Source organism: Schistocerca piceifrons, chromosome 1 (assembly GCF_021461385.2).
Source record: "Schistocerca piceifrons isolate TAMUIC-IGC-003096 chromosome 1, iqSchPice1.1, whole genome shotgun sequence".
In the NCBI taxonomy this organism is placed as follows: domain Eukaryota; kingdom Metazoa; phylum Arthropoda; class Insecta; order Orthoptera; family Acrididae; genus Schistocerca; species Schistocerca piceifrons.
The window spans coordinates 590,856,269-590,881,627 of NC_060138.1; the positions used below are offsets into that span (position 1 = coordinate 590,856,269).

At 37.9% G+C, this 25,359-nt stretch overlaps 1 protein-coding gene across 16 annotated transcripts in view; it reads right to left on the reverse strand.

Annotated features, from left to right (window-relative positions):
• The window catches only part of LOC124803042 (RNA binding protein fox-1 homolog 3-like), a 454,277-nt gene that overhangs the window by 71,148 nt on the left and 357,770 nt on the right, over positions 1-25,359 (reverse strand). For 14 of the 16 annotated variants that reach the window (XM_047264242.1, XM_047264203.1, XM_047264181.1 and 11 more), the window contains 2 exons: positions 18,725-18,817; positions 1,269-1,323 (listed from right to left, as the gene is read on the reverse strand). In XM_047264242.1, coding sequence (XP_047120198.1) covers positions 1,269-1,323; positions 18,725-18,817 — 148 coding nt within the window. The remainder of the gene's footprint in view (positions 1-1,268; positions 1,324-18,724; positions 18,818-25,359) is intronic. The other 2 variants (XM_047264273.1, XM_047264250.1) reach the window with 1 other exon arrangement.

The following is a 25,359-nucleotide window of genomic DNA, read 5'->3' on the forward strand; positions in this document are numbered from 1 at the left end:
GGACTACACCCAGTGAAGCACTGCAGTGATCAAACCAACCACAGATTTAAAACTTGGCTTTACTGACCAATGTACAGTGCAGATTCATATGACACATCATCAAAAAGACTGGCAAGAGATGTTTGAAAAACAGAAATTCCATTAGTAATATTAGGAAAAGGATAGATTGCTACTCACAGTAAAGATGACTCATTGAGTTGCAGACAGACATAACAAAAAGACTGTTACACATTGAAGCTTTCAGTCAAATCCTTTTTCATCGAAGAAAAAAACCATACATTTACACCAACAAGCACACCTCACGCACACATGACCATAACCAACAGCAGCTTTGTTTTCTTTGCAGAAGGCGACTTTGGCTGACAGCTATAATGAGCAATGGTCTTTTGGTCTTTTCATTGTGCCTGTCTGCAGCTCAATGGCTCATCTTTACAATGAGTAACAATCTTCCTACTCATGATATTGTTATTATTCCATTGTTTGGATTTCAATGAATGGTTGTTAATTGTGTGGTTGGAAATACAATCCCTGAAACTAGCTTAACAAGAAGTGATAGTTCCAAAAATTGGTTCACCACTAAGCAACATGGTATCATAACTGTCATTCCAAAAGAAAAAAGGGGAGCAGGAGGAGGGCAAAGGAAGCAATAATATAACTTTTTCATCTTCAACAGTGGTGCATAAGAATATAGTATTATGTTTATCAACATATGACAATCTGTCAGTTGTTGATGTTGCAACACACTGTATGCCAAAAAAATTGTTGCCTGTCATCAGAGCCAACCCCCCCCCCCCCCCCCCCCCCCCGCCATCCCACTACTTCACTCTTTTACTGCACGCCACATCCTATGTGCATATAAATAAATATACCAACAAATCTTGCAGTTGTGTCTCACATATCCATTATCAGACAAGAATGTAGACTGAATAATGGAGAACTTTCAAAGGACTGAAATTTTGAAAACTACTGCCCATTCTCATACATATGAATGAAATAGTTTTCTGTTAATATACATGAGTAATTTGTTTCTAAACACTAACTACTTTTACTTTTAATTATATGTATCTGATATGTGGCACTTGGGATAACGCCAAGGACAATTTTGGGCTGCTGGACCTTGAAGTTCACTAAACAACACAACCTATAGCAGATTTGTTCGTATCTTCTGAAGATTGTCTGCATAGAGTTATAATTTCCACTGTGAAATTTTATTTGTGATAACATACAGTTGCAATTTCTCATTTCAATATCCATTATTAGACACTCACCATTGGGAACAGCAGGTACCTTCTTAGTCTGCACACGAGCGGTTGCATTGTTGACCTAAGACATTTCATATATATCTATTACTATTTCAAACATAACAAAAAAGATCATCCATTTATTTGATTTTTATATTAATAAATTAAATCCAACAGCAAACTTAGTACCTTTTTAATGTTACACAAGTCTTTAAAAATGGACTTCTAAACTTGTGGCATTTTATCTAGGAACCCTCCTTAGGACTTCAGAATGAAATTTTTGGAAAATACTTCATAAAATAAAATTACTGTGAGTAAATTTCTAATATGAAAGCGTCCATTTTTAACTTCCAATAATGTAAGCATGTTTGTAATTTGAGAAATGGGGATGATGATGATCAATGCAAACCTTTTTTCCCCCTTTGAATGGGCCCGGATGTGGCTACCAACCTGTGTTGCTGTTGGACAATTAACAGTACTGTATATAATATCTAAGTAAAACTTTAGATGTAGTCAATGATAATTAACTATAGAAAAACTAGTTATGCTAGAGATGAATTTCATTATCAAATTCCATAACTGTTACAGTTACACAAATACACACAGATGTATCAGTTATTGTTGGATATTTCTTTATGGCAACACATCAGTTTACTGTCATTCAGAATAAACAAGTGAAAAATATATAGAAACATATTTGATGCTCTATAATTACCACTTCATTCCTCCCTCTTAATCTCTGCATAACTGCCAAACCCAACAGATGTGATATCTGTGATACATATTCCAATATTTAATTGTATATCTAAAAACAAAGATGATGTAACTTACCAAACGAAAGCGCTGGCGGGTCGATAGACACACAAACAAACACAAACATATACACAAAATTCAAGCTCTCGCAACCAACGGTTGCTTCATCAGGAAAGAGGGAAGGAGAGGGAAAGATGAAAGGATGTGGGTTTTATGGGAGAGGGTAAGGAGTCATTCCAATCCCGGGAGCAGAAAGACTTACCTTAGGGGGAAAAAAAGGACAGGTATACACTCGCGCACACACCTATATCCAACCGCACATACACAGACACAAGCAGACATATGTCTGTGTATCTGCGGTTGGATATGGGTGTGTGTACGCGAGTGTATACCTGCCCTTTTTTTCCCCCTAAGTTAAGTCTTTCCGCTCTCGGGATTGGAATGACTCCTTACCCTCTCCCTTAAAACCCACATCCTTTCATCTTTCCCTCTCCTTCCCTCTTTCCTGATGAAGCAACCGTTGGTTGCTAAAGCTTGAATTTTGTGTGTATGTTTGTGTGCCTATCAACCCGCCAGCGCTTTCGTTTGGTAAGTCACATCATCTTTGTTTTTAGATATATTTTTCCCATGTGGAATGTTTCCCTCTATTATATCCAATATTTAATTGAATAGATAAAAAAAATCTCCTTGCCAAGCAGCGGCAGAACCCACACAAAGACTGATGTGGTTGGCTAACTTTCGGAGCCAATCGCTCCTTCTTCAGGCTGAAGGTTGAACGGGAAGGAAGAAGGGTGAAGGATAAGGACTGGAGAGGTCTAGGAAATGAGGTAGATTTTGGGACAGTCACCCAGAACCGTGGGTCCGGGGAGACTTACCATACGGGATGAGAAGGAAAGATCTTCTGCCTGAAGGAGGAGCCACTGGCTCCGAATGCTTGCCAATCAGAACAATCCTTTGCATGTGTGTGTTCTGCCGCCGCTTGGTGAGTAGATTTTTTATCAATCCAATTAAATAATTGTATCTAAAAAACACAGATGATGTGACTTACCAACGAAAGTGCTGGCAGGTCGATAGACACGCAAACACACACATGAAATTCAAGCTTTTACAACAAACTGTTGCCTCATCAGGAAAGAGGGAAAGAGAGGGAAAGACGAAAGGATGTGGGTTTTAAGGGAGAGGGTAAGGAGTCATTCCAATCCCGGGAGCGGAAAGACTTACCTTAGGGGGAAAGAAGGGGTATACACTCGCGCACACACATACATACATATCCATCCGCACATACACAGACACAAGCAGACATGTACAAATAACAGCTAATGAATGGAGTTTGGAAAATGATCTGAAATTTTCAGACCAAGGAAGCTAATAAACCCGACTTTTAATTAAAAATGTCATTTATAATAAATAATTTAGGGGCAAAGGAGAGACCACACTCGCGTGCGCACGCACGCACGCGCGCGTGTATACCCCTTCTTTCCCCCTAAGGTAAAGTCTTTCCTCCGCTCCCAGGATTGGAATGACTCCTTACCCTCTCCCTTAAAACCCACATCCTTTCGTCTTTCCCTCTCCTTCCCTCTTTCCTGATGAGGCAACAGTTTGTTGCGAAAGCTGAATTTCATGTGTGTTTGTGTGTCTATCGACCTGCCAGCACTTTCGTTCGGTAAGTCACATCATCTGTGTTTTTAGATATATTTTTCCCACGTGGAATGTTTCCCTCTATTACAATTAAATAATTGAGTGTTTTTGTTGTCATATTCAGACATCTGATTTACTACCTCCAAACTTCCCTTTCTACTGTCAGATTCATCAGTAGATTAAGTTTGTTCCCTGTGTTTCGACCAAGTCCCATAAACACACCCTTTGTTGTAGTAATGATTTCCCATTCTTCTAGATAATGAGTGTTATCTTACAGAGAAAATCTTGTGTTGAATCTCTTGCTTCTTCAGGGCATAGAAATCACTTTCATTAAACCAAATTTTTTTTTTCTGTTCTATTAAAACACACACAAATCCTCTGTACAATTCCACATAGTCATAGTACATCATACGAATCACCTATACAACATTTAGTAACTGAACTACACTTCTGTTTCCCCCTCCCCAGTTCCTCTAAACCATCTTAACAAAGTGCTTTATGTTTTCACTTCACTTTCCATGGCATTAGGTATCAAATACTACTAGTCTCGCATTCTTTTTTTTTTCCCACTCTTGTTTTTCATCCCCATAAAATAGGTTTTAAAGATAAATTCCCTAATCATACAACTACATCTACATCTATACTCTGCAAGCCACCTTACGGCATATGGCGGAGGGTATTTTGAGTACATTGTCATTTCCTCCTTTTCCTGTTACAGTCGCATATGGTTTGTAAGAAGAACAGGTGCTGCTAAGCCTTTGTGTAGGCTCCCTAGTCTCCCCAATTTTACCTTAATGATGTTTTTGCGAGATACAAGGCAGAAGCAATATAATTATGTGATGAAAATATACAAGATGTTTAAGGAAAAACATATTTATATACAAAATAAAGGACTCTAATGATGAAATGAAATGATTGTACGGCATTGTTGGTCGGAAGGTCCCATTCGGGTACGGCCAACTGAAAATGAACTAAACTCTGTCCATACAGCCCTCAGATGGCCCAATGGTATCAACTGACCACCATGTCATCCTCAGTCGATAAGCGTCACTGGATGCAGATATGAAGGGCATGTGGTCACAACAAAGCTCTCAGGCCATTGTTAAGTTTTCCTGACCAGAGCCACCACTTCTCAATGAAGTAGCTCCTCAATTGGCCTCACAAAGACTGATTGCAACCCACTTGGTAACAGCACTCAGGACACCCGGATGGTCACCTATCCAAGTGCTAACCAAACCCATCAATGGTCAACTTCAGTGATATGACGGGAACCAGTGTTACCATTGTGGCAAGGCCGGTGGCATTCTGAAGATATTATTATGAATAATTGATGACTATAAATGCCACAAAGTACAGAAAAGCAACAGGTTATGGATGGAATTAATAAGATTTCACAAATCATCTAACTTCAATGTAGGTTGTGACACTGTTTTATTAGCTGCTGGAAGACAGGAGGAGGGGGGCGGGGGTTAACCAAGAAAAAAAGAAAAAACTCCAGAGAAATAAATCTATCTAACTCAACTTACAAACTGTTTGACAAAATTACAAAAAACAGACTTCAAACAATAACTAAATATTTCCTTATCGAAGAACCAGTAAGTGTTAGGAAGAATCATTTAACTACTGATGCTATTTTTGCTTCACGGCAAAATACTGAAAAATAACATTTTATATCTTAACCAAGAAATCTTACCACATTTTGAGAAAGCATTCAGTAGTATTTTAAGATAAAAGTTACATAAAATACAGTTGACACATTACATCAGCAATTCAAACCAGTACAAGAACACTTATTTGTACTGGATCTACAAGAGTGACATTTATGTCCTACCTTACAATATCTATATTGACAATTCTTTTCAAACATGGAGCTTTAAAGCTGACTCTTTACTACTGCTGGATTGTCTACCAATATTAAAAGCATTTTTTTGTTCTCACAACCTGCACCAATTCAAGAGACAGAAAATTTAGTACAAATAACAGCTAATGAACGGAGTTTGGAAAATGATCTGAAATTTTCAGACCAAGGAAGCTAATAAACCCGACTTTTAATTAAAAATGTCATTTATAATAAATAATTTAGGAGCAAAGGAGAGACCACATACCAAATTGCAGAAGTGTGGATTCATTGAGAGAGACATACAATAATGTAATGTACAATATGATAAAGATGTACAAAAGAAAGTGAATAAAAGTAGAACCATTTATGAGATAATTAGCTAATATTTGAAAATTTGAACTCTGCAACTTATGAGAATGCTCTACCGATAGTCTTCCACAGAAGTGAATCATAGAGGATAAACAAGAAAATGCATATCCAGAGTATGGAGATAAAGTTTCTAAAACTGGTCAAGGGAAGTAAAAAAACAGACAGAATCAGAAATGTATTAAACATGCGAATTGAGAAAGGGAAGTTAGAAGAAAGATGGAAAAAGTTAATGTCTGCATAGAAATAAAAAAAGAAACAAAATAAAGCAAATGAGATCCTGCATGAACAAGGAAAACGTGGGGAGCACAGTATGCAGTACAAAACCTAAACTGAGTAGGAGTAGAAGTAGAAGTAGGAGTAGGGAGGAGGAGGAAGAGTGGGTAACCTAACACTTAGTTACACTTCCGCATACACTTCGATAAACTTCTGAAACCTTCATGTACCGTTTGGTAGTAACTGTGCCACCAAGGAATATCTCACCAATTATTCTGTGACTGAACATTGCACATCACACAGTCACCCATCGAGGGTCAAGAGACTTCTCGATCGTGAAATGCGGATTCTCAGTTCTCCCCCCCCCCCCCCCCCCCCTCACATGCACCAATTTTGATTACTGAAGAACCCACTCAAATGAAAGCGGGCTTCGCCACTAAACCACATCATGCGCACACATACTAATTCCCATCATGGCCCACGGGCAACTGTGCAGTTTGAACGTCATGGTGCAAACCATTCACAAGTTATGACTATTTTATTTCATATAGCTCAATAATTGTTACCGTGTACCTAGATAAAATGTGTGTGAAATACATACGTACTGACTACTAGCATAAATAAATACTTATCGTACCACCAAGTGTCAGAGTTGAGAAATAATTTGCATCTTTGAGTGTTTATATGTAAGCTATGCAGGTGTGTAAGCTTTTACTCGCCTCCCCCCCCCCCCCCCGCACCCTTTTCTAAAATAGGCCCAAAAACTGGCTGCCAGTGGCAAGTTAAGGTAGGTAACTACAAGATCCACTTCTTCATAATTTCTATGTTTCGTCCTGAAGCAATTCATTTTTAGATTCCTTGTGAATTTTGAATGTTCTAGTTGGATACAGCTTAGTGGATCCACAAGCATCATTGATAAAAGATTTTATATTGTTCATTCAAAGTTCAGCATTTAGTGTTGAGCTCCAGTTGTGTCATACCTATAATGTGCTTTTATTTGCAAACTATGGGTGAAAAATGGCATTGCTATACTACTGCATTAAAGCTGCAAGTGATTGCATATGCTAAAGGGCATGAAAACAGGGCTGCAGAAAGTCATTTCAGGCCACCTCCGAATGAAAAATGATAAGAACTTGGTGGAATCAGGAATATGTTTTACAGAAACTGCCTCACAGTAAACGTAATCTGCGAAGTGAAACCATTACATGGCCAGAACTTTAAGTAGAACTCAATACCTGGATGTTAGAGAACAGACAAGAATGAATTTCAGATTTGATGAAAATGATTATGCACCAAGTGTAAGTAAATCCACTAACAAAGGGATTGCTGACTTTACTGGATCAACATCATGGTGTTAAAGATTTTTGAAAAGCTACGGTATTGGCTTAGTATGTGGAGCAAGACAAAAATTAACAGAACTGTGGATTCCAAGGGCACGGAAAGTGTTCGTGCTAAAACTTCAGGCTACAAAAAAAGACTCATTACAAAGTTGTTTTATCCTGCTATGCTGTTGTGACAAAATTGCCACCTCTTTTTTGACCTTTACGAAACTATTGCCAAAACAAGTGTTTGTCCATGTACACAGTAAAAGCTGAATGGACGGAGAAGGAATTAGGTGCTGGATGGATAAAATTTGGTCTAGGCAATCTGGAGGCCTACTGAAGAAGCCTGCCCTGTTAGTACAGGAACAGTTTCATTCTCAAAGAACAGAATACATTAAAAACAGACTGAATGAACTGAAGACTCAGTTAACTGTAAATCCATGAGAACTAACTAGTTTACTTCAACCATTAGGTATTTGATAGACTATTTAAGAGACTAACGAAGGAGAAGTGGAACAGATGGATGCAATCTACAGATTTTGAAAACACACTGTCAGGAAGGAGGAAGACACCTAGTTTCTGAAGTTCGTGACTGGATCAAAGCTGTATGGTACTCTTTACAAACTGAAGCAGTGATTAAATTGCTTAAGAAATGTGGCATCAGTAAGGCACTGGATAACACAGAGCATAATTATTGTATGAGGATTCAGATTCTGACATGGTGGCTTCAAGTATTACTTTCTTCAGCTCCAAGGATGAATTTTGTGGATTTTAAGACACAAATTAAAAGGTAAGCAATTTTTCCTACTTAAATTGTCTAGATAGTTGACGTAAATGCACATGTGTTTTATTATCGTTTTGCAGTAGAAGTATTAAGTGAGAGTGTGTCTTAAAATGTGGGATGCATCTTTTATGCTAGTGTGTCTTATCTGCCAGTGAATACTAAATGTGATTTCTTTTTCAGGATGAAACAGCGTTATCTATTTTATTTTTATTGTTCGTAATTTTTCTCACATCTATGATGATTCTCCACAACCGAACTTACATTTGGCGTTACATACATTATGGAGTTAACAATTACTTCTTTCAGTTGTCAATTAAAGACATTCTTTTAATTATTTCTGTGAATCTGTTTAGTGACTGAATTAGCTTCATTTTTATTGATTCAGCATTTCATAGGGTCCTTGAGATACAGGCTATGGTGCAAGTAGTTCAAAAGTAAAGGAGATTCTCCCTGAACACCACAAGCATTGACTCGTCAACATGCTCACACAGAAGAGAAAAAAAAACTCTGCTACATTTTGAAAGAATCCCTTGACAAGAACAGTACTAGCATGCTAAAGGATTTTTCCAACAGCTTCCAAAGTTCCAGTTTCTTCCTGTGTGTGTCTGTTGATGATTCAATGCTTCTGCTACTCAGTGAGTGGTACCCTTTACTCCTAAACTATTTACTTTCTGTCAGAAGTTTCCTTACCCCCTGCAAGATTCTTGTTGAAATTCAGTGATCTGAGATACTTGTCGAAATTCAGTGATCTGAAGACTTATATTACTAAGGTTTCCATAGTTGAACAGAAAACTGCTAAAAGGCTTCAGCCAAGGAGAATATCTCTGTTGTTATTTCATCTGCTAGAGGTAAATTCCCTCCTGTTTGATAACAAAGTACTCTCTAGATGATGTGCAGTTACCCATCACAGCTAATCTGAGAGTTTGATAGCTAAGACTTCCCCACCCTGTCATTCACTCTAGGCCTAGTGTCTGGTACCCTCTAGAGTAGTAGATGTTGGAGTTCAATGTTTGATTAAACACAACCATTTTGGAGCACACCATTCATAGCATCATGTTAAAACCAGGGTTCTACATTACATGACAAATGTAAATGCCACTCTTCGACTGAGCCAAGTGCAGAAACATCTTGACGGGACTGTCAAATAATGAAAACACTTTGCTAGGGTAGGTTAATCTTGCTTTATAATAGATGGTATATACCATCATGCTTAAATAATCCATCTCCAATGAGAGCACCTGATGATGTATGCACCAGAACACACCCACATGCTGGTGACTGATAATCTTACAAATACAGGGTGGGGCAAATAAACGTGGCCCAGAGAACAGAGTTCTAGGGTACAAAGAAATGCAGCAGAGGAAAGGAAATACAGTACTAACCTCCTTATAGCAAATACTGAAAGTGACCACCATTCATCTCTTTGCACTTCTGGACACTTGTCGGCAAGTTGCCGAAGCTGGACTGCTGAAATTGCTCCAACCTAACCCAAAATGTTCTGCTGTAGTTCTTGACCACTATGAGAGTTGTTGCCTCACACCTTAGACTTAAAGGGTTCCCACACAAAGTAATCCCAAACTGACAGATCAAGTGACCTGGGTGGCCAGCTAGGGGGACAGCCAGACTGGTTTCCGCTAACAACTCTGTGTAAATATGCTACAAGGTTCGGCTGGCTGTATGGGCAGTTGCTCCATCCAGCTGGAAATAACTGTAGGTCTTTTCCACCTCCATTAATGCTGGCACAAATTCACGTCCAATCATATCCACTCATACAGGCCACTTTTACTTGCACCACACTGTATTAGACTGTGGCACACATTCATCTGGGTATTACTGGAATCTACAGTACCACAGAAAAGCCCCATGGCATATGTGAATGTTATTGATAGCCCCACTGTTATTCATAACCGATTTCTTTACTGCTTCAGGTGACATTTTCTGCATCACAACAACAGTGTAGTAGCTCATTTCTGACACTACTGCATGAGCAGTAATTACCCATGGCATAAAGCCAGAATCACATTACAATCAGAAAAGAATGATTAACTGAATAGTAGTGTTAATTTCACTGAGTTAAATGCTGAGAGATTTGGATTCATTCTCTGACCAAGGACTAAAGGCTATTTATGAAGAAACAGTACTCATATTTGCCAGATGAGTAAGATGAATGTTTGGAGGCGGTCATTCTCATAAATTTCATAAAGGCACTAGTGCAACAGTAAACACAGCGGTTTCCCAAAATTATAAAGGAGTTCAGATACTGATTGTTATAGTTTCTTCTACGAAAACACTAGTGAGATTTTCTTTCTTACAAGAATATAAGGTTACATTATTTCCTTACCATCACGAAAGAAACTGCAAAATTCATTGCCACATTCACTATACAGTGGAGAGCTAGCAACACCAGATTTTTGTCACTTGAGGGCATGAATGTGAAATCTTTGAGTCATATAATTTTCTTAATGAGGGAAAATTGAACAAAAGTGTATTTTAGTCACTTAGTAACCATGACAATATCAAACAGTGTAGTAGAACGTTTTTATTTGGGGGGCAAAATGGTCTGACTTGTACCTAATTTTTTTTTTTAAGTATAATTATTACATTAATGAATGAAACCACAAATATGAACACTGCAACAGCTCCGGCTGCCCACTACAGCAACTGGAATATATGTGTTGTGCCGGGGCTACTGTACCCACCCAGCTCACTCGATTGCTTTCTATATGTGCGTTTGATGCCTTCGAAAAGTCACAGAGCCTTTCTTTAATTTGGAAAATTTAAATGTATTAATGTTGACTTTTGTCTGCATAAATAACATTAACTGAAGGGACTTCTTACATAACTCTTTACCAATGTTGTCCCAGACTAGCTATAAATTTACATGTATGTTGTCAGATGGACCACAACTACTGTTCTCTAACAATCACAGATCGAAATGAATACTGTATGCTGTCCCCCAAACTGATAGGACGTTACAAAGACAGAAAAAAATCATAAAATTAATTTTCACTTTGAAACGGGTATCATGCAGTGTTGCAGTTGCACCTTGTGTTTCAAAGGGCACTGTGTGTGGTAAAAGAAAACATGATAACCAGAGCAGAAGTAATTGGGAACAGATTGTGATTGTGTGGTGCTAATAACAATACCCTTCTAGTTCATGGAAAGTACAGACTGCTTAGCTCTCATTCAGGCTAAGGATATTGACACATAAGGTCCCAAAGTGGCTTCCAATGACAGACTTGCATCAGGATAAACAACCACACTGTTGTGAGATGAATTAGCAGTGATGACAACAAAAAACGTGACTCTACATCAACATGAAAGGCAAGTCTGTCTTGCGTGAGAGTCAATTTTTGATAGAGATTGTATTCACTGTTTCATCCTAGTAGCAGGCTCATTGGTGAAACCTGTTATGGCAAGAATGTACACCAGACTCCCATGAATATTTTCTTTTTAAAAAAGTTGAAGAATAATATACAAAGTGATTATTAAAATAGGCTTAAAATTCACATTCATGCCAACTTTTTATTAATTTAGTCTTGAGACTGCAGAATAATTATATGTACGATGTTTCTTTTGTCTTGTCACTGTATGGCAATATATGAAATAAATATTGTGGGAAACACAGTTCAGTGTGAGTGAAAACACTTTTAGGGCTTCAGACTTTTATGATACATTTAAGCATACACAAAAAATGCAAGAAAGAGGAAAAGGAGTATGTAAAAAGGCCGGCAGCTAAGGTAACGTTTCTTGTTATATATGAGCTTCCTCTGCCCCTGACCAGCTTATGATCAAGCCATTCTCCACACCGGGAAGTAAGATGTAAAAGATATTTTATCTGAATCTAAATGCTGTGTGTAAACTGTTCTACTGCCTCGCAAGCACCCAGCAGTCATTAAACGTATTCTATTTGCAACTGATCAACAACTATTGCTCCTATCCTATATTGTTCAGCGAATTGGTCTTGCAGTGTGCAAATAGCTTAGGAAAAACAATTTGTGAAGAGCATAGGCCTCCAAGGTTTGATAATAATTACAATCTTATGTGCCTGTCAACAGTGCTACAACCAAGTATGGAATGTTGTGAACAATCCTCTACCAAAACTAATTCTATATGGAACAAGCAGTATGCAGAGTTCCTGTTTCACACAAGCTTCAGAATGTTGCAGCAGATACATGAAAACTTATTCTAGTCAAACACATTTCAGCAGTTGACTTAACAAAGCCCTTATGCTTCAAAACAACAGTCATGGTGCTCCATCCTGCACAATGAATGGGAGCATATTCAACATAGCCACTGCTATTTTGTAAGGACAAATAACTGAATAGCACTAGATACATTTGTAAATACACTGAACGTTGCCTGACAGTTGCCATGTTTGAAATTTCAAGTGTATAAATGAATGTTTCTCTGTAGCATCAGCAGACTGAAAGCACAGAGCACTGGGATCATATTCAAAACTCTTTTCTGGTAGTGAAAGCCGGCATTAAAGGCTCAGAAGCACATGTGGCTCTTTTGCTCACACCAGACTTGGGTGTGATGGTTTTGTATATTGTGAAGGTAAATGATTGTTTTCATATTTGGCTGTAGTGGGATAATTTACAAGTGTTCTCATGTCAAATATCTATCTTCTCTCCTATCTTCTACTGCCGACCCTCCTTATGCAATGACTAAAGGAACTAATTGTGTGTCAGTTTTAAAGATTGTGCCCAAGAATACTTAACAAAAACACTCTTAAACTGTTACAATCTGAGCACTTTAAGGCATATCCTGCCATTTCCCCCCCCCCCCCCCTCTCTCCAGTCTGAAGGCTGGTTTGATGCAGCTCACCACACAACCGTGTTGTGCAAGTCTATTCAGCTCTGCATAATTATTGCACTCTATAACCATTTGAACCTGCTTACCACAATCACGCTTTGGTGAGCCTGTGCAATTATTCCAACACTGTTAACCAACATTACTGAAATGACAGGTGCACAGAAAAAAAGATAGAAAACTTGCTAGCTTTCAGAAATAATCCTTTCTCCAGGCACGCCGGACATGCTCGCACACATGCACACATTTAGCGTATGCCTATGCCTCTGTACAGTGCCAGATGGCAACACAATGCAATGTTAAAATGAAGCACTTTAAAGTAATATACACATTTTAAATCGAATCACAAATTTACATGTAACAAGTACAGAATACCTGAAATAAGGAGAAATATAAATTTTAACACCATCTCCTGCACTGATTCTGATCAATGTTGCTGAATGACAGTATACTGAAATACTATAAAATTTCACAATACTCAATGGATTATAGGCACTTACTGTTTCAATACAAAATCCAATCACAAAATCAAACTAGTTGTCAAACTCACTCCTTTTATTGTTTTGTAGAAAATATAAGTACGATCTCACTAGGAGAACCAATTGAGGATTGCAAATTGACAACTTTATCTGTGAAACAAGAAATTGAGAATTTTATTACCAAACCAACTGCATGTTTATTTCTGTCTACATTGCACTACCTATGTGACAATGATTACGAATGAGATACATTTCTCTTCAGTACACAACAATAACTGATACACTGAAACAAAAATAAAAGCTGCAAATTTGTTTACAAATAAATACATGCAGCTCTTCAATTTTCCAAGCTGTCAGGTTTTTGCACATAATGTTCTTAATAATAGTTAGTAGAGTCAACCATGAAGAGTTAGATAATAAAAAGCAATTTATTTAGGTAATGTAAATAAAGACAATCGACAGCTGGCTGCTCAATAGCATTATGAGTGTCACATTCTGGTTACAATTTGGGGGAGGGGGGGGGGGTTACTCATGTCCTACTTGGAGAATAGTGGAACTAAGGGAGGGGGGGACTGTAAAAGGTAAGTGCTGAGATACATCAAAACTTAATTTTAGATTGCAAGAAAATGTCTAGGAAATAAAAAGTGTATAGCAAATGCTGCAGTGTTTCTCTGTATGCTATGATTTTTTAATGTGACGATTAGTAATGAAGTGTCTTCTTTACTTCAACTTCCAAACACAATGAAATTTTTATCGCTCATACCTCTTTATGCCTATCAAAGTAAGACCAGTCATATAACATCAGATGGAGAGAAAATTCTGTAACTGACCACAAGAATCCTATGCAATAATTTGTCAAAGACTGATAATGAAAAATTCATGGTGGACCCAAGTAATAAAAGGAGTATAGTTAAGAAGTCACTGACTAGCTGATGTGTTGAGAAGTCAGAAGGTGTGTAAGAGAGAAAGGGACGAAGTACTGCCAAACTTTAGAACAGCTTCCTCCTTCAGAACTGTACTAGTGCAGCTAAAGCTGAGCTGAGCTGCTTCTCTCTCTCTCTCTCTCTCTCTCTCTCTCTCTCTCTCTCTGTGTGTGTGTGTGTGTGTGTGTGTGTGTGTGTGTGTGTGTGTGTGTGTGTGTCACATTTTATGATGGGTGGGTGTTTGTTTTGTGGCTGTAGATGAACACTGACAACCAAACTTGATTCTAAACACTAACACATACCAGCAAACTGACGATTAACTCCAATCTGTTTTCAGTTTAACATAACATAAGCAATGGAAGTTTATATGCTGAAGATATCACAATTGTAGCTCTCTCTAATGAAGTGTCTATGTGAGAGATAACTTTCAGATATCAGCAGAAAAACAATTGTCATACTTGATTATTCCTTTTTGGAAAATGGTCAGTGGTATCAAGGAGGGAAGAAATTAGGCATTAGGCCATGAATTTTGAAAATGGTCACCGTTATCAGGGAGAGAAGAAATTAGGCGTTAGGCCATGAATTTTTTCACCTTATACATCAAAATGGCTGAAAGATTTGCCTGTTTATAAGGCCTAAAACAATGAACGAAGTACCAGCACAAACAATCAATTCCTAAAAGACGTAAAAAAAATTCAACATCTTCATAACGAATTGCAGTACACACACACACACACACACACACACACACACACACACACACACACACACACACACACACACTATTGCTGCCCGTCCAAATAAACGAAGTGTTAAATCAACAGAAATAATCTTCAATATTAGACATATTTTTGTGCTGTGATGTTCTCAGAAGGAGGGGCTCTGAGGACATGAAGCTGGTGGTGGTGGTGGTGGTGGTGGTGGTGAATTCTAATAGTGAAAGTTTGTCAATGATATGCCTCAGTTCGTTAATTTCAGATGTGCACAAATTTCGTATGTTATTTTGCATGTGTTTTCAGGAATAATGAAGTAACAGCTATTATTCAGGGATATGACAGGAACTATTATTCAAAGCAAAAAATTCTAGTACACATGGGCTCTAAAATGCATACCCAAAGATCTATAAGCACATTTTCATCTGCACCACAATGGAAATTGAAATGAGTATATGGTGCCAGTGGTGGGGAGTTCCCGGACGGGAAGTTCGGCCGCCAAGTGCAAGTCTTATTGAGTACGACGCCACATTGGGTGATTTGTGCGTCAACAATGGGGATGAAATGAAGATGAGGACAGCACGACACCCAGTCCCTGAGGTGAGAAAATCTCCACCTCAGCCAGGAATCCAACCCGGGCCCCTGTGCTTGGCATTCCAAAGCACTGGCCATTCAGCTATTAGGGCAGACTTCGCTACAATAAAACGCATCTTCTGCCGACAAATGCTCATAGCTCTTAAGGTGTACATTTTGCAGCCCATGTTCATTACTCTTTTGCTTCAAATGAGTGTTCCTGTCATATACCTGAATGCTGACCATTCCTCCAAGAACACGAAATTTAAAATTTTTAATGTATTACAACTTCCAACATAATTTTGTAGTCTCATACATCATTCTTATTGTCACAACAAACACCTAACAAGAAGTAGGCTTTGTACATTGCCTACATATAGGAGTGACACTGAGCAGAAGGACTCACCCAATAAATGTTTAAGTGCCAGCTGCCTCTCCCATTACTTGATCTGCAGAGTTATTGGATTTCATATCAGTGTAATGCAACAACTCTTTAAAACAATCAACTGAGATTTTAAAATACTGATGAAGTTCCCCGCGAAATACAAGTTATTTTGTAGTGAGTAAGTAATTGTGTTATTAGTGACCGTACTGTTGTCAATCCAACTTATTTTGAAATGAGTATCACTGGTCCAAAAATGAACAAACATTCAAGATGTTACAGTGAATCAAGGTAAGTCTCAACAGCACTCCTTTTGACACATTTCGTAGTGTGAATGTCAACCATATTATATTTAACAAACTTAGCTAGACAAGCACTTTGGAACAACAGCTTCATCTCTGATGGAAGGGTAACGATGTGTAGTTACACAAAAAGAAAATATATTACTTTGACTTCAAAGTTCTGCTGAGAAAGAGACATTTAGAAGACGACGGGTCAAACACAAATACCTTTCTGGCGCAAAGAGAAATCTATGTTAACAGAAACAGGCTCTTTTATGAGGAAATAAAATAAAATAGTACTTTAAAATGATAATACCTTGCATCAAGTAACCATTTAATCTTACCTCAACAGCTCTTCTGGTTGAAAACCGTACAACAAGTTTTTCATCGGCACTTTATTTATTGGCCGTCTAGAGAGGTAAGAGTAGAATACAATGTTGATATATTGTGTTAAAAACATAATTTCTTAAATTACAAAGAATGACGCGTGGAGCACATATTTCATCAAATATGTACTCCACCTGCCACTTCAAGTTCAATTACAAATATGGTGGACTAAAATGAAACCTAATACATTAATCTCAGCAAAGGAATGTCAAAATGCAAAATGGCGAAGTAAACTGCATAAGTATGGTTAACAGTAATAATGTGATAGAGAGAAGCAATTAGAACAAGCTGAAGACATAACTGTAGCATTTAGGGTTATAAATGTACACTCAAATATTACATAGTGCAGATACGTGTACTTGCTAAATTAAAAAATAAGCGGGTAGCTACATTAACAAATTCTGATGAGTGGAAAGGAGTGGGTACTTTCACAAGTTAACCTGGGAATAAAATACTTTGCAAGTGCAAAAACTGTTGACACCAAGCACACTATTTTAAGTTCTGCGGCTTTAGTGAATAAACAGCATTTCAGTATGGAAAGTGGAAAAATGTAATTCGGAAGTATTTGTAATTATTTTCTGAGCTGATGCCATCAATGTGCCAAACACATCATTCAGCAGTCCATGAGATACAAACCCAGCCACCAGATTTGCCTACTACAGCAACACGAACTACTGCTGCGACGATCATGTAACTAGCTTTTTGACATTGCTTTGCCACATTACTGAAACACACACTGGATTAGGAAAGATGCAGCGCTGTCAGCTTTAGCAGCGTGTTTGACAGACACACAACTGTAGGAACTGTAGTGTCAGAGAAAAGTATGTCACCTGCTATGCGAGCTATACAAACACTACAGGCTCATAATGCAATGGGAACATACTTTTCTTCCCTTTTTTTGAAGTGGGAAATCCATTATATGGACGGAGGTATAAAAGGGGTTAAGGATAACACACAAACAAAATTATTGCCATGTTTATAGCAAGAAATATTTTGTTTGGTGTCATTTAAGTCATACTGCACTTCTCAGAATCCCAATCACATAGAAAAGTTTCATTAAGAGTTATTTCAGCAAATGTTATTTCCAGCTTCGAATGAATAACAATTACTGAAAAAACCAACTCCATTACACTACATTTACGACTTAAGAATTTTTTTATTTGTTTTTATGCGCAGAACCTTGAGACAAACTGTACAAAGTGCCACTGTAAAAGATCGAAAACATAAAAAAAAAAAAAATTAACTGATCCTGCCATCTGGTATGGTGATGTACTGTCTGGATGATGAGATACTTATTACACACATAAATAAAAATAATAAATGAAGTAATGTGTCGTGTCACTATAACATACACAAATGAAGCTTAATGCGCCCATCAAAATTCCGACCACTACAAACATTTACACAAAAGTGGCAGTGATGTCCACTTCTATAGTAGCTTCACACAATAAAAAGAACCAGTCCAAAGCTAGCACAATAGAGGCTCTGAAAATATTTGTCCAAGAAGCTTTAGAGAGTTGTATATAGACAGTTATTCCATGCTTCTACCCCTCACTGTCATCAACTACAAGCTTTCATGAATACATAATTGCCTAGAAGCAGAGGTGAAATACCGGAGATCACACTGAAAGGAAAACTGCTCTATGACACAATGCAACTCTCCAACATATTAAGAAGCCTACTGAGCTGTGGGAAATGAAGTAAGAGCCCCTATAGGATTTAAATGGTTAATACGGATTTACAACTTAGGAATATGCTTCTTAAAGGCAAACGTGTAGTTAACCATGGCCCAGAAGAAACTGATTCTTGTGAATTGGAATGCAGTGAAGCGCAGCAAGACTGACGGACAGAAAAATACATGATATTTCAGTGGTTAAGGTATCCAAAGTTAGCAGGATATGCACTGTGGAAATTGGAATAAAAGAATGGAAGAGAGAGGTAATTTTGTTACAGTTAAAAATGAGTGCTACCACAGAAAACTTCTTTTGTAAATCATAGAGATCATGCACACCTCTATCTTTCTTCCCTCAACCACGGTGCCGTGTAGCCTCTCTCGTGCTCGGTCCGCATCAGCACTATTTGCGAATGTTACAAAACCGAATCCCTGCATGCAGACAGACAAAACATGCATTAAAAACTGGCGTCGCTCAAAAAACAACGTGCAACAAAAATTAACATGTATGCATAGAGTTCTGTAGACAAATTTATAGTAATATATATATTTTTTTCTGATTTTCAGAACAGAGGTGGTGGGAAAGTAGGGACTGTTATTCAGAAAATTCATAGTGCTTTTGCTTCAAGATTTGTCTTTCAGTCCACTAAATCATCATTGTGTACAATGGACACATTCTATAGTGAACTGAAACTGTCACAGTGCCAGAATACAAGGCTTGAGTGACTGCATGCTTAGTTTTATTGAAAGTAAAAGGAAACAAATCAGCGTGAGTAAAAGAAACCAGTCAAATGTCTGTTTCAGTCACGCTCAAATTTAGCCAATATATATAAGTAATTTTTAAAACAATTACTTTATCATGAGTGAAATGTACTTGAACTATCTTAGTACTCAATCTACCATCCCACATCATGCAAGCCAATGGTGAATAAGGTAAAAGGATTGTTTTTGCATGTCATTTCACTCCCACTCCCCTTTCTTTTTCCTCTGCCAGATGGGGAGAGGGAAGCTGGTTGGTCAAAGACAATATCTACAATCAATGAATGAGGTTACTGATGACTTATTTTGGAACTATGTAGATTTCTATAATTTCAAGATGAACACAATTCCGGAGGACTTGTGTACTACTAGCAGTCACATAACACATATTGCTAAAAGGAGTAATAAGCAGGGAAACAAAATGGATTATCTGCAAATTTCAACAGCCTCCCTCAATGTAGGTGCAAATTTTTTGCAGTAACGAGGCTACATTGTGCAGAGGCAGAAGTGTCATTTCTACTGAACACGCAGCTCATGCACAAAACATACTGCCACTCAGCACAAGATGGATTGCACGTACCAAAGGCTGTGAGGAGTTGCCAATGTTGGCAAACATCACTTGAGTGGCTGTATGGAACAGCTAGACAGGTGGAGAAAGGATGTGGAAGTAGTAATATATTATGGTTCTCCAAAGATAGAGGCCAAGCCAGTCAATCATGAGGCATGCCAATACAGGCAAACCAACCACTGCAAATATTACCAGTACTGGAAATCTTTATACAGAGAGAAAACTATTTTTAATTTCTACTCAAAAAGTCACTCAGTTCAAACTTTGCTTTGATGTCTTTGTCCATTATTATGACATGATAATCAATTTAGGCCAAACAAACAAGACAGGACTATCAGCTTCACCAAGACAGACAAGTCACTTTTATGCTCTAGATACGTAACCACCATGCTTGCATATTGTTTTAGAAACACAACATTAAAACTAGCAAATTTTTGATACAAATGCATTCAATCTGCCAAAGAAAAATGCAAAACAAGTCAAGTTATCAACAGTCAATAGCTCCTGCTTAAAGTGAACTAATATGAATGCTGTTAATGCATAAAGCTGTCCCACAACCAAACACCTGCAGGTTAAAGAATACTGATGATAACTCAGGCTGAATACCTTTCATTTGTTTTATGTGTACATATATTTTCACACAGTTGAGTTACATGTAAGTGATCAATGCCTTCAGGTCAATAAAATTACCTTTCGGCAAAAAGTGGCACTGGCTTTCATACTGCTGACACAGGTGCTTTATCTACTTCTGTGAGAGCTATGTAGATACTATGATAAAAAAAAGTTTTTAAGACCCATTTATCAGTAAACTGAAATACTTTGCCCTCACTGTAATCAATAAATAAATAAATAAATAAATTACAAAGACTTTTTATGTTGCATGCGAAGGTAAGTGTACTGTTACAAAAACAAATTATCATTTATGAATTAAGAAAAAAAATCTATGTATACTGAACAATGTCAGTATATAACAAATCCCATATGAAGTAAATGTAAACTGTTTATTGTGGCTAATCCTGTAAAATACTTAAATATATGTGATAAATATTATGCACCAGAGAGAATAATTTGTCTCAATTATGCTAATTTACTGCATATTGAAAAACATTGCAGCCAAGTTACCACGTATCTTTTCTGGGTCACATCATCAGAGCTTACTAACCTAGTTGGCGTGTCCTTCCATAAAGCAGGTAAGGAGTGTTTGCATCAGTATAGATCTTTAGATCTTACAATAATAGTCACAAAAATATTAACTGTGACAAGAGGAAGCCTACTGTTCAATGACTTTGCTCTTGGCAGAAGAAGAGAAGTTATTGTAATAGCTGCTGCCTAAGTAAGTAAGTATTAAAACGTTAACTCTCACAAATAAAAGTATAGCTTTAGGTGTTATTTCCACTTTTAAGTCACCACTGTGACAGTTAATTAGCCACGCTTATGGAGCTTTATGTTCTGCATTATGATCTCCCATAATCAATGCCGTGGCAGTATTCAGAGTATTGCCAGTGTAAATATGCCCTGTTTTGTTGTTTCATTTTCCATTATCTGGTGAATTAAGGTTTCCCAAACCTGACCAAAACTAGTCAATCATTTTTAAAGAAATTAAAAACTTAAAAAATGTTCTTTTCATTACAGACTGCAAGCTTTCATGGCTGGTATTTGCGTTATTGGTGATTTTTGTTTTGAGCATTAGGTGATGGTCAAAGATGTAATTCTCTGCCAACATTACATTTTGTCTGCCAATGATGGGGAAGTCTTCAGAGGCTTTAATGACTTTGAAAGTGGTTACAGCCTCAAACAAGCTCGGCAAGCTTACCTCATCATATGTAACCGTGCAATGGTCGGTTCGTGACAGCATCAGATCACTGCCCAAGATCGTGGAGCCATGCCAACATACGTTTCATATTTTGTAGTGGGGAAGAGTTGGCGCTGTTCATTTTATTTAGTACCTGTGAACCACTGTACTTGGTGGACAAGCTGTATCATTTAGAAACTGCCTTCAGAAGGAATGGTTACTTCGACAAAGAGAGAAATAGGGCACTACACCCTAAAAAGGTCTGCAGCTTCTATTGAAAAAGAATTAACTAAGGAGAAAGTTTTCCTCCCATCTGTAGAAACCGTTAAGGTTGTATCAGTAAAATCCTCAGAAAATGCAGCATTGACAATGTGTTTAAACCAAAACGAATAGTGAGCAAATATTTTAACACTGTCAAACAGCCACACCTGCCATTGCCACAGCACAAATATATTAAATCCCTTGCACTTTTAGTCAAGTGTACGTAGGAACTAAAAAGAAAAAAACATTAACACCCACCTTAAGCAGGAATAAGCAATTGTCTGGGGGAGTACGGATATATCAGCAATAGCATATCGAATTTGTTTCTCTGATACTATGGTTTTACCAAGATCTAATCATTACTATACTAGGATGTATAGAGGCATGACAAAAATTCAAAATCATAAAAACAACTAATGGAAAACGGGGACTAAATTCGAAAGCTTGTGGGCTTTAGACTAAATAAAACAAACAGCATCAACTCTTCTTCACTACAAGATCCACATTATAAATTTGAACAGCTCTGTAATTGGGGTAGCAATCTTGATGACATGATGAAATGGCTTTGCATGGCTATGCATTAACAGACTTGTTGAGCTTGTTAGGACTGAAACTGCTTTCTAAGTTATTAAAGTATCTAAAGATACCTCGATCACTGGAAGACGATTTGTTAGGCAGAGAATTATGCACTGGACCATGACCTAATGTTCATAAAGCAGAAATCACCAACAATGATCTACATTCATTATATTGGAAATGTGGTCACCACACAATGTCTACGAAAGATGGGACACTTCACATGCCATCAAAAACAACAGATAGGATTAATATTTCAATGCAGACACTGTTGTTCTACTGTTCCGTTCCCATTATGTGCTCTATTCAGCAAGTGTTTCATTCTAATAGTTAAGAGGAAAGCTATCATTACTCATATTAAGCTATTACACTAACAATCGCAAACAACTCTGAATGAGGCACTGATAAGCCTTTGGCTTCACTATTACCTATTCTCTCTTCAGAACTATTTTTTTCTACACTTTGGAGAGTCTTTACATTTCATGAATCTAACATTTTACACATCACAGAGTCGGAGATTTCCACACTTGAGAGAACTACATTGTAATTAAACTAAGACAAGATCTGGCAAATGAACGTACATCATCGTCAACTAATATTAAGTTTATCACATAGGACTAGGTTTCACATTTTAGTAACTGACTGTCTCAAAAGCTGTAAACAAACCATTCCATTACTGTCATGTGTATTATGTCTTGTATAACTTCTAGCAAGAAGATAAAACAAATGTTTATCACTTCCCTAGAACAGCCATTTATTTTTTTTTGTTTTTTTTTTGTTTTTGTTTTATATATTTCAGTTTTCTACACAAAATCAAAAACATATACGTGCTTACTGAAAATAGCCTACTGGTTGATTTGTAAGACATTTTAGAATGATTACTGTGACACTTATTTGCCTCGTGTATCACTATGCGCATGTGTGTATCTACAAAAATATTCTGAAGTCTCACGATATTGTTTCCAGCAGTGAAAGACAAGTGTGAATGACAAAATTCTTGCTTTGAGTGAAGTTCTGTTGCTAAATTATCAAGACAACATGTAAAACTAGGTGATAATTTTGTCATTATCCTCTACACTGAGACAGTTGTCAATCAACTAAAACAGGATAAATTTAGTGTAAAGAAGCTAACTGATCTAAGGTATGTAAGAGTGTGTTTGTGTGTGTGGAGGGGGAGGGAGATCAGCAAGATTTTTAACAAGTTCTTTGTTTATTCTTCTGTTCCCTATTGAGAATGGTGAGAACTTTCAGCTACCGTAACAATTCCAGAATGAGATTTTCACTCTGCAGCGGAGTGTGCGCTGATATGAAACTTCCTGGCAGATTAAAACTGTGTGCCCGACCGAGACTCTAACTCGGGACCTTTGCCTTTCGCGGGCAAGTGCTCTACCAACTGAGCTACCGAAGCACGACTCACGCCCGGTACTCACAGCTTTACTTCCGCCAGTACCTCGTCTCCTACCTTCCAAACTTTACAGAAGCTCTTCTGCGAACCTTGCAGAACTAGCACTCCTGAAAGAAAGGATATTGCGGAGACATGGCTTAGCCACAGCCTGGGGGATGTTTCCAGAATGAGATTTTCACTCTGCAGCGGAGTGTGCGCTGATATGAAACTTCCTGGCAGATTAAAACTGTGTGCCCGACCGAGACTCGAACTCGGGACCTTTGCCTTTCGCGGGCAAGTGCTCTACCAACTGAGCTACCGAAGCACGACTCACGCCCGGTACTCACAGCTTTACTTCTGCCAGTACCTCGTCTCCTACCTTCCAAACTTTACAGAAGCTCTTCTGCGAACCTTGCAGAACTAGCACTCCTGAAAGAAAGGATATTGCGGAGACATGGCTTAGCCACAGCCTGGGGGATGTTTCCAGAATGAGATTTTCACTCTGCAGCGGAGTGTGCGCTGATATGAAACTTCCTGGCAGATTAAAACTGTGTGCCCGACCGAGACTCGAACTCGGTCCCGAGTTCGAGTCTCGGTCGGGCACACAGTTTTAATCTGCCAGGAAGTTTCACCGTAACAATTATTTGGTAACCACATCAGACAGACTTTTTATCATTTTTCAATGTCAGAGATGATGTATATGTTGAGCCACCAATTGTGATGCAAGTCCAATCCCTACATACATTGTTAATCACTTATAATGTCATTACAGAACAAATTACAGAACTCCTTGTTTTCTTCACTTAAAAACTCAAGCATCCACAAAGTTCCTTTCTCTTTCATCACTCACTCCTTCCCTCACTTCAAAGTGTTAGAAGAATGCATGGATGACTACTCTCATGAACTTGATTCCTCATTAAACCCCTTCGATGACTGAAGTAACTAAAGCTTTCCTTACAATAAAAGATTCTTAGATCCTTTTCAATGATCCACAGGCATGAATCCAGGCCGACAGCAGGCCTCCAGGTGTCTATGTATTTTCTTAAAGAAATTAAGCTTTGTATTGCTAGGTCTAAAACCTCTACAGTTGAGGTGGCCTAACAGCAGTGGTAACTTCCCTCAGTCTTCCACATTTGGAAGTTTAGACATGTTGTCAGTCAGAGCAAAAACCTGATAAAAGGCAGAGAAATTGCACCTAGATGAAAGAAACTTGTGTTCTATGGTGTCAAAGATACCATTTGTGACAAGATAAGGATATAAAAACAGAATCATCCTGCTTTTCAGTTGACCTGCATATTTGTTACTCCACATAGAAACGTAACATTTTTGAGCGGGGATGAGTGGGATATTAAAGACTCCTAAAGTGCAGGAAGCCATCTGGCTTTGCCATCAGCTTATTGTTGGTTTTTTGAGAAGTGCAAGACTTCTCACGAACTATTAACTCCTGTCCCAGCTTCCTTTTCCATTTCTCCTCCTCGTTTCAATATGAATGGGAAGCAATCCCACAAAACAACAAATATAACTGCAATAAGAAATTGATAGGGCAGCAAACTGCATTACAGTGAGGGAGAGATTTCATACACAAGCTGGCAGTGATCTGCAGCATTTAGATCTCTCTGGTGCACAATTACCTC